Genomic DNA, 10,761 nt, shown 5'->3' on the forward strand with positions numbered 1-10,761 from the left:
TATTTACGTCCCTTGATCTAACCTATAAACTTGGATATTAATACTTCAAACCCTAGGGTTGAGGGAGAGATTAAAAAATCTCACTTAACTAGAGAAAAAAAGCCATATCACGATCATGCATGTGAACACAGTCTTCAACCTCGTTGTACTTTTTGCAAGTAAAATTGGCTCCTACCGTGGAGCCTCGCCAAAATAAGCTTAATCCATACTCACACTCACCTCTCAAGCCACCTCAGTCATGGAAAAGATGGCTTTCTTGGTTGCTTCAGCTTATTGTATCCTTCTTAGTGATATTCTAGGTGAAGATAGAAATCGTGTTGGTTCAATCGTGCCTCTTATCTGGAAGAGTCTTACACCTTCTAAGTTGGTTGTCTTTATGTGATAACTTCTTCAAGATATAATCCTCACTTGAGCCAATGTGTTTAAGCCTCGGGTTAGTTCAGATAGACTTGTCATCACTTGCTCTTTTTGTCTAGGTGTTCTTGAGAGACGATGACTCATATTTTTGTCACCTATGAGGTGATGGCCAACTTATGGTATATAATTTTATATGGCTTGGTTTGGTTTTTGGCTTTACCTAGTAATATTTATTTGGCTTTAAAGGCTATTAGATTATTAGAGAGTAGGCGTAAAGCTAAATCTAGTTTGATTTTGTTTAACATGTCGTAGTTTAGCCCATCTGAAAATTCTAAAATGATTATATGTTTTTAGGAATGACGATAAATAAGGTTTTTTTATAAATGCATCTTCCCTTACTTGAAGTGGTATCTTGCCAAGGTGACTCAATACCCTTGTTCCTATTTTGAGTGACAAAAAGACCCCATCCTCTTAATGAGTTTTTAGTTGCAAGCAATTTTTTCCCCATTCTCTAATGGTGGTGGTTGGTTGAGTTTGTTTCTGGTTCTCTTTTGAGATGATTATGAGCTTTCTCTCTTGATTATGCAAATATCTTGGTTTCTTTTTTTTAGTAAGTGATTATGTTGTTGTGTGTTTTTGTTTTGTTTTTAAGTAATTAGTTAAGGTATATATACCATTGATTCCAAAAATGTTGTTATTATCTAGAAAAGAGAAAGTGACACGTTGCTCATCAGAGCTTATTATAGTAAGGCTTAAATGATTGGAATAAAGACACCATATGTTGAAGGAGCGTGTTTTGTCTAGTGTTGGTTGAAAAAATCTTCATTCCAATGTTATGAAGCCAGTTAAGAGAGACGTTTCTTAAGCACATCCAAGGCTCAACAATGATACAAAAATCATGTTTATAGACTTTAAGGATTTTCTTTAAAGACAATCTTGTTCAAGGTCAAATATCTTAATCCAAACCTCTACAGAAGAGTAAGGTTGAACATTTAGGTTGAAATAATTTGTCATCACAAACAAATTTAAGAGGTAGGGGTTTTGATTCAACAAACTAATTGATTTGACTTGCTGAGAGTCTTCTAGGGTTGAGAAATAGAACTCGTAGACCCCTTTCCCAAGTGATGTAATCCCTCATTTACCAAGAGTTTCCCTAAAGCGGTTTTAACTTGTTTTGCGGGCCCCTAACCTTTTGAGGGGTCGTTCCCTTAGGACAAATTATTCTAGCGTGTAGATTAAGTTTACATGTATCAAGGCATGTAAGATATTTATTTTTCTATATTATAATAGCAATCATGTCTCTCTTGATGACTAATTTTAATTAGAAGTTGTGATGATAATATGTCGCATAATTAAAGGGTAGCAGTGGAATATGTAAATGATTGTTTAACTATATACAACTATTGTTTGAAAAAGTATATAAAATATTGTTTTAATTTCTTAAGTGATAAATAATTTGAAAGAAAAAATAATATTTAATATTATTAACCCATATTTTGTGAGTTAATACATACCTTTGTAGTTATTAGTTTAGTTTTTATATTCTGTTATTTGCTAAAGTTTCCTACAATTTTAACGTTTTAGTCAAAATAGTGTGGAGCACAATAGGTGCTCCCATTTTAGTTTAATTTATGTTATGTGTATGCAGAGGTTAGCAGAGTGAAGCTGAGGTAAGACTGAACTAGTCTGTTGATGGAGTATGAGCTGAAGGAACTTGGATCTTGGGAAGATAATATATGAAGTTGCTGGCTAGTGAGGATAACGTGGAAGAAAGTACTGAATGGAGGGAAAGACTTGGTGGTGTTGAAAATAAGAAAGAAAATATTCAAATTCAAATATAAGAGCGGTAGCACTAGAAGACAAAAGTTAGTATAATAGTACGCTGATCCTATAGGGAGCGTCGCCTGCACCTGCTGTGGCAGTCTACCACATTACACCTTGTTTCCCACTGTTGTCTACCTGGTACAAAGATTCCTTGATCCTATTGTAACACGGTGGGAGAACTGACTTTTAAAATATCGCGAATAGCAAGAGTCGCCACCGACTTTTATTTTATCCAATTAGAAAGGCAAAAAGAACAGGAAAGACCTTTGAAAGATTTTGAGTTCGGGGGGTAGGTTATATCAAGGGAAGGTGTAAGCACCCTTTGTATCCATGGTTATCCATGGGCTCTTAATTGCTTAGCTCACTTGTTTGTTTGAAAAGTTTGAAGTGTAGTGTGTGATTAGAAAAATATTTTTGAATAAGGACTTTAGCTTGTAAATAAGCGTAGCCTTTTGGAAATTGTTTTGAAATAGGAGGTGTGAAAAGCATTTGAAAGTTTGAATGTGAGTAAGCATTTAAGAGCACCTACCCTAAGATTGTCTTTCTTGTTCTTTAAGTTTTCGTTTGAAAGGGCTATCCATACCATAAGGAGGGTAGGTAGTCCTTTCATTGGATGTGAAAAGGGTCATCGAGGGTTATCGTTCGCCATAAGATTGTCCCTACCATATAGAGGGTAGGTAGTCTCGGGGAAGGATATAATAGTCATTTTAGGCAACAGTAATGATACCTTAGCATTCAAAGGGACTATCACCATTTAATCGAGGGACGAGATCATATTTATCGTAGGCAACTCAAAGGGACTATGATCTTTTATTGGAGGGACTTGGTGATTTTGAATTGAAGGCAGCAAGCTAAGGTATCCCTACACTCGAAGGGACTTGACTATTTGATCGAGAAGACAACATAAGAGTAGTTACCCTAGAGGCGTGTGTGTAACAATCACGTGATTGTATTCATATATTTATCTTGAATTAGTGAGCTACGTTCAATTAATTATCTTGCACTCCCTATTTACTAACCACGCAATAAATAATCGTGCGGAAATTAAAATGCAGAAAATAAAACCTACGCTATTACAGTTTTATGGGTGGGGGATTTTACAATAAACACCTGTGGGGGAGATGCGGAAAATAAAGAGCGAGGAAATAAAAACCTAATTAACTATTACATCAAAAAAATATATTAAAAAAACTCAAGCCAATGTCGAAGTCTTGATAAACCTGAAAAGTAACAAGGACAAGAAAATATGATTAGTGCGAGAAAGAACTATTTATCATGATTCTAATTAATTATTGGATTAAATCCTAATTAATCAGTTGATTAAAAATATGTGCAAAAAGAAAGAAAAAAAAGTTAGTTTCTAGTGTTTAAAACAATTATTGATAAAATTATGAAAAAGTCGAATTTTAGATTAAAAATAAATAACTGTGAAAATACAACATTATTTGGTTAATATAATTTTTAGAAAAAAAATAATTAATGAGTAAAAGAAAATAATATAGTTTAAGAAAAGAATTATGTAATTAAAACTAAAAGAAATAAAAAAAAAACTTAGCTTCGGATCCTGTGTGGTACTCTCATGAAGGTGCATCATGGGGCTGCGTCCTTAAGGCCTTAGATTTTGGCGCATTAGAGATTTGATGGCTGGATATGAAGGCGTATCGTGAGCGCGCGCAGTCTGGCCACACCGGATCTGTGAGTGATTCATTAGAAAAAAATATATGTCTTATGCCTTCATGAAGGTGCATCATGGGGTTGCGTCCTTAAGGCCTTAGATTTTGGCGCATTAGAGATCTGATGGCTGGATATGAAGGCGTATCGTGAGCGCGCGCAGTCTGGCCACACCGGATCTGTGAGTGATTCATTAGAAAAAAATATATGTCTTATGCCTGGTTCGAACCCAGGTTGTAGTGGTTGCAAGTCTTCTTCTTTTGCCAATAGTGTTGTATGTTTAGTCATTTATTAAACAAAACTCAAATAATATATACAAAGTTTAATTCAAATGGGAAATTGAAAATAAAAGTCAAGTGTGGGCCCCCGTGTGATCACGCTGCAGCCAATTATTGGTAGAGAGAGGAAGTGGAAAGTTTGACCGGCCAATGAAGATGGAGAGAGATTCAAATAATATTGACCGGCCTGTGGAAATTCACCACGCGTGGTCCAAGATTCAAACATCACTATTCATCGTCATCTTCCTTGAAACCTGCGGATTCTGTTATGAATTTTGTTGTAGCCTTACCTGCGGATTTTTCCGCAGGTACTTCTCCCTCCATGAAACCTGCAAAAACCACCATCAAACAAAAGTAAGGCTGCCCAGATTTATGTAAAAACACGCCCTGAATTCATTGGTGTCATCCGTTTGGTCTGAAACGGCTTGTAAATTGAAATACGAAGGCCATCTTCTTTGTGCCCTAATCATGGTCGTTCCATGAATTAGCGTCGAAGCTGCATAAAAACGATTCTAACGGCTTCCAAACTTCATCCTGAACTCAAATATACTATTAAATCAAGTTTAAACATGGTAAATCAAAGCATACGAAATTTCAGAATATGAAGGAACATGGGAAACATGATGCATGCATTCTAAACGTCACATGGCTTATCTAATGGTCCCTTCTTACCCTATATTACCTCAGAAGTTGAATGGGATGAATGGTTTGTCTTGAAGCTTTCTTGAACACGTGATATAAATTTGGCACCTTCCTTTGATTTTTGCAACTTTGGAAACCCCAGTCTTTCACCTTCTTTTTTCGTCCTTTTTCTTGTGAATGGTATGGAATGTATATAATGGACCAACTAGGGTTGAAAGTTTGGAGAAATATCAAATCTTTGATTGGAGAAAATATTGAGAAAAAATTTGATTGAATTTTGCACAAAATCATTCTATATTTGGTTCAATCTCTCTCCAATCAATATATTTGATTTTCTTGAGCCCCAAGAATGATCTTATGATTGGAAAAATCAAATCATGCATTAATTTGATTTTATTCATTTTTCCTTGATTTAATTTGAATAAAAATAAACAAATAATAAAATAAAAATTCCAAACCAAGTATCAACGAAATTCCATGGTCTTCAAGGTATTTCTTGGGCCTTTATATGATCCAAAATAAAGCCCCACAATTTAATTCATTATCTTTGGTATTTTATCTTATTTATTTTGCATTTAAATGAATAAAACTCAAATAAATAAAAATAAAGATGCCAAAAGTATGAGAATGGTTTTATAGGTCCTTATTTGGGTCATATGCTTGCTTGAAATCCAAAACTTAGGCCCACTAGTTCAAAAATCCAAAATTACTCAATTAGGTTTTTGTGCATCTCTTGAATTTTACCCAACTTGTACCAAGCATACCTCTCTCATTTTTATTGTATAGAAGTGTTCTAGGACTTTTTGAAAAGCCCGAGAAGTCCTCTAAAAGCCACTTTGGAACATATTTTGCATTTGAGGATTTTATTTTGAAGATATGGCTCCTGACAAAAAACTGCTTTTTGCGATCTTCTAGAAGGACCTGTAATGTTTTGGCTTATATATCTCAAATGGTGCATTTTTTGCCTTTGGCTTTAGAGAGACAAAGTTGTAGAGAATACAATTTCCTTCAAAATGAGCTTTAGATGGGAAATTTCTGATATTCCATGTGAAAGTTATGGCTGGTCAAAGTTCAGTTGACTTTTAGGTCAAAAAACCCTAATTTGGAAACTTTGAGTTTTGTTGATTTCTGAACTTTCCTTGATGAATCATGATAAACCCTTGATCAAATGATGAATGATACTTCAAAATGAGGATGTTGACCAAAAATCAGGAATTTTGACTGTGGTTTGACCATAGTTGACTTTTAGGTCAAACAAGTCGACTGTTGACCATTTGAACTGTTGATTGAGCAATCTTATGAATCAGAGCTTGCAAATTGGCATGAGAATCCTTTGAGGCATATGAGAGAGCATGGGTTCCATTTGAGGCCTTGACTTATCCTTTTTCACCAAGAAATTCAAAACCCTAGTTTTAGGAGCATTTGATTAGGAGAGTGTGTACTCAATTGAGCCTTGAGCTTTTGATGCTTGCATGAAAATTTGGTGGGCAAATTTTGGGATATGACACCTATGCTGAAGAATTGGTTGTTGCGTGGGCTTGATGTAACTTCATGAACATAAGCCCATGATCCAATTCAATATAAAAAAATTCTAATCATTGGTCTATAAATAGAGTTGGATTGAACATTGAAAAGTGTTCAGCAAATTCCAAGATACCATTGCAACAGTCACAGTGCGTGAAAACAGAAGTGTGAAAGAGTTTCTCCCCTTAACCAAGTCCGTACTAGTTGATGACCATTGGCGCGACTGGAGTTTTCTCTTGAAGATTAACAGTTTCAAGTCTCACTTCAAGTTCCTCTTAGGTTTATATCTTTTGTTTATTTTATTGTCTTAAGATGTTTCCTTTGATAACCATGTTTGTAGCTTGTACTTAGCTCACTATAAGATAAACATTTTGTAGTTAAGCAATGTGAAATTAATATTAAGTTGTGTTTATGTTATATGATTGTGTGGTTAGTGCTTGCTTTACCATGTGTTTACAATATCCAAAAACATGTTTCTTTGATTGATCAACTTAGAAATATGTAACAGCTTTTTGTTGTGAGATATTCAACAACAAGTATATTTCATGAGTAAAAATGGTTGAAAGAGTGGGATAGAGATATTCGCTTGACCTAGTTTGCTTAGAGATAAGAAACTCCAACCATTAAGGATAATCAGAATATTTAACAAACATATATTAGGGTTACAAGTGGAGCTTAGAGATTTGTTTTCCTTGCCCTCTTATGCATGCTTTTGAATGATGTAGAAATACACCACCAGATCCTTCTGACCTTGCCTGTCACGACACCACACATCATTAACACATAACTACACTAAAGATATTAATGGATCAAAGCTTAACTCTAGTACTCTTAATACTTTTACGCCACGTTTCTCTATAGTTTAGTATTATTCTAAGTAAAAGCTGAAATCAAATCATCACCTATTATTATTTTCTCTACTCTTTCTTAAATTGAAAGAATAGATTTAATACAAAAGTCATAGCTAAGTAGTAACACTCCATGTGGGTACGATACTCTTATATTTATTACTTGCTATAATCAATAACATGTATACTTGCATGTGACACCTTTGAGAAACGATTAAATATTTTAAAATTTTAAGTGATTAATAGTTATTATAATTGATATTTTAAAATAAAATATCACTTTAATCTATTAAATAAAAGTTTTCAATCAAAGTAATAAAGATCATCTAGTATTCTTTTTTTTAAAAAAGGCATCTAATACCATTCAAAGGTTCGTATTAAGTAAAATATCTTTAAACTCACATTTGAATGTTAATTGTGTGTCTCTCCTTCATGGATTATTCTTGTTTCTATTCTTTATATAAACCAAACCATTTGGGTCATGCATATTACTCAACTCCCACATTTCTTATCTTTCTAAGTGTAGGTCAAAAATGGCAGCTACTCATGGGAGAATAGTCTTGTTCATGTTGCTTGCAACATTTATGTGGTTTAATGTCCAAAATTCATTAGTGAGTTGTGCTTTAACACCAAAATTACAAAAGAAAATAGCTAAAATCAACAAAGAGGGTCCTTATTTGGGTTTAGTCATGCCAAATTCTTTTGAACTTAATCCTCTTCTTCAAAATCCAGGCTATACTCCTACTGACACCATCATAGATTTTTCAGGTAATAGTTAAATATTCATGCATTTCAGGACCAAAATTATATATGAACAATTAATTTATTTATTTTTGGTTCAAATCTATCAGTAATTTATATTTTTAAATTTGCTAAATACCTTTATTTATGGCTATTGACAAAGGAAGGAGATTTCGTTTTGGATACATCGGTGACAAAGGAAGGAGATTTCGTTTTGGATACATCGGTGACAAACCTGTTATACATCGGTGACAAACCTGTTTAATAGAATTGTATTTGGTAGAATTAATTAATGGTTGGATCCATTTATGTAAAAATGAGTTGAACTCTAAATTTCAGTGTAAAAATCACTCAGAATTAATTCTTAAAGTAGAAGGTATAAATTCTAACTTTCACTAAATACAATCAATTATGAAAGCAGAATCAATTTCACTTTTGACAAAAAAAACACCTCAAAATCACCTAAAATTAATTTTACACCACTAAAATTGAGTCTGAATCTTTCCAAAATCCAAATATCCTAATAATTTTAGTTTTATATTTTTGTAGTTAATTAACTTTGAATGGTATCATTATTTTATTTCAAACAATGAGGTGATATTCTTAGATGATAAGAGCAAGATTTTAGGTGTTTTAAAACATTTTTGAGTCATTCTATATATAGATTCTTGACTAAGTCATTTATTAATATATGCAGAGATTTGGACAAGGTGCTAACGATACGTTACCATTAGAAAACAATGGAGACTACACAAGAGACGTCGGATTCATCAAATTTTCAGACTTCACCTCAAACATAAGTGCTGCCGACAGTGTCACAGTTGATAACCATCTCAACAGCCTTTGGTATCAACCAGAAGAGATTTTTCCCATTGATGGCATTCCTGAACAAAGGCAACATGCTCTTTGGGTTCCAGTTAATGCCAAGTATTACCGTATTGCCAAAAAACTTGAGGTAAAAACGGCCTAGTATTCCATTAACAAATGGTTTAAGAAAACGGTCCGCTACTGCGAAAACGGCGGTAACAAAATGGTATCAGTATGTCAATACCGATACTGTTAATTATCATTTTTATATTAAAGAATAAATTATAATTAATTTACAGGGCGACGACCGCAGTGAGTACTCCGACACCGTGACCGAGCTATTGCCACAGATTTTTAAAACCCTAATATACTTGTTTATTTTGATATATTATTTCAGAAAATGAAGCTAGAAGCATGCATAGACTCAAACAAATGTTTGACAACAACACCAAAGGTTGTGCTTGTGGAGAGAGGAACAAGTGCAGGATTCTTCCTAGACAATGCAGCATACAGAACATTTATTCACAGTAAATTTAACGTGAGTCCAGTCGACATGGAAAGTGCATCAGTTGCTCTTATATGCTTGCAGCAAAGGATTCCTTTCATTGCTATTAGGGCTCTTTCTGATTTGGCCGGTGGTGGCACGGCGGAGTCGAACGAGGCTGATACCTTCTCGCCGCTCGCCGCCACTAACTCCGTCGCTGTAGTCATTGAGTTTGTGAAGCAATTGTCTCACCATTCCTAATTGGTGATCAGTTTTGTGATGTTTTCAATAATCCGTAATTAGTGCAATGATGCACATGTATGCAGCAACATTGTTCTTTGTTTGGTTGTCCAGAACTAATGTAATAAAACATAAATAAATGCATTGATATAAATCAGCAAGAATTAACATTTCTTTCACATTAACCTTGCAAAAATATCTTATGGATCCATCAGAGTTGATTAAAGATCGTGACTATATAAAGTTTGAATGATGACTTATAAAAACATAAACTTGTGGAAATATTTTGCTTAGAGTGACCAAGACAATGATAAAAAAATGAAAATGAAAGACATTTTTGTCGTATTAGAGAAACGTAGTGATCAAATTGTACCTATTACTAGGGGTGACAATACACTAGGCTGAGCTAGTCTTTGCTAAGTCTAAGTCTGAGTATGGCCTACCAAAAAATTCAAAGCCTAAGCCTGACTTGTGGTCTATCGTAGACGTATTTTTTAGTATGAGTCTTGCCCTGATTAGCATATTAGATTGCTTAATTGTAATTTTGGTCCCCCTATTATCATTTTTTTGAGTTTTGGTCCCCCTATTTTAAAATCCTGAATTTTAGTCCCTTTATTTTAGTTTTTTTGAGGATTTTGGTCCCCTTACAGATTCGAAAGCAATTTTTAATGAAATGGAACTCACATTGATGACATTTTCAACATAAATCTTAAATAAAATTAGTTTTTTTGAACATTTCACTGCTGAATTGGCACTGACACATCATCAATATGAGCGTCATTTCATTTAAAATTGTCTTCAAATTTTCAATGGGACCAAAATCCTCAAAAAACTAAAATATAGGGACTAAAATTCCGGATTTTAAAATAGGAGGACCCAAACTAAAAAAAAATGATAACAAAAAGACCAAAATTACAATTAAGCCTATATGTAAATACGAAATTCAACTAATGTTTAAATATACTAGAGAATCAAAATTACAATGAGATTAAATGTTTGTTTACATCGACTTATGTGAGCTTACATAGTAGTATAAGTTTTATAAAATTATTTATTTGAAAGAACTTTTTTTTTTTTTTTGTAAGCAAGGGATATATTGAAGGGAGAACTAGGGGTTCCCCAACCCGATTACAAACAAAACGGCCCAAAGCCGACAAAAACCAATATTACAACCAATTACAATTACGATAAAAAAGACCAAGGGTCTTTGTAAAAATCGTAAAAACTACAATTGGAATACGTAATATTGCCGTAAGAGGCCCATCTCCAAGCCAAAAATTTGATACTCCAAACCATATTGTTAATGTTCCACACATCATTCCTAAAACAAAAGCCATTTCTTGTC

General features: G+C 33.8%; 1 protein-coding gene across 1 annotated transcript; it reads left to right on the top strand.

Annotated features, from left to right (window-relative positions):
* Nucleotides 1-7,677: 7,677 nt before the first annotated feature.
* LOC131656960 (uncharacterized) lies at nucleotides 7,678-9,475 on the top strand. The gene is made up of 4 exons (XM_058926499.1): nucleotides 7,678-7,912; nucleotides 8,049-8,122; nucleotides 8,583-8,840; nucleotides 9,090-9,475. The coding sequence occupies exons 1-4, from the start codon at nucleotides 7,678-7,680 to the stop codon at nucleotides 9,435-9,437; spliced, it is 915 nt and encodes a 304-aa protein (XP_058782482.1). The 3' UTR covers nucleotides 9,438-9,475.
* The last annotated feature ends 1,286 nt before the right edge of the window (nucleotides 9,476-10,761 follow it).

Source organism: Vicia villosa, linkage group LG3 (genome assembly GCF_029867415.1).
Source record: "Vicia villosa cultivar HV-30 ecotype Madison, WI linkage group LG3, Vvil1.0, whole genome shotgun sequence".
Taxonomy (NCBI): Eukaryota; Viridiplantae; Streptophyta; class Magnoliopsida; order Fabales; family Fabaceae; genus Vicia; species Vicia villosa.

Excerpts from the sequence above, each read along its gene's own strand:
- LOC131656960 (XM_058926499.1), top strand. The coding sequence starts at position 7,678 with ATGGCAGCTACTCATGGGAGAATAGTCTTGTTCATGTTGCTTGCAACA. Across the intron at positions 7,913-8,048 it reads CACCATCATAGATTTTTCAG|GAAGGAGATTTCGTTTTGGA; the intron begins GTAATAGTTAAA and ends CTATTGACAAAG. Across the intron at positions 8,123-8,582 it reads GATACATCGGTGACAAACCT|AGATTTGGACAAGGTGCTAA; the intron begins GTTATACATCGG and ends TAATATATGCAG.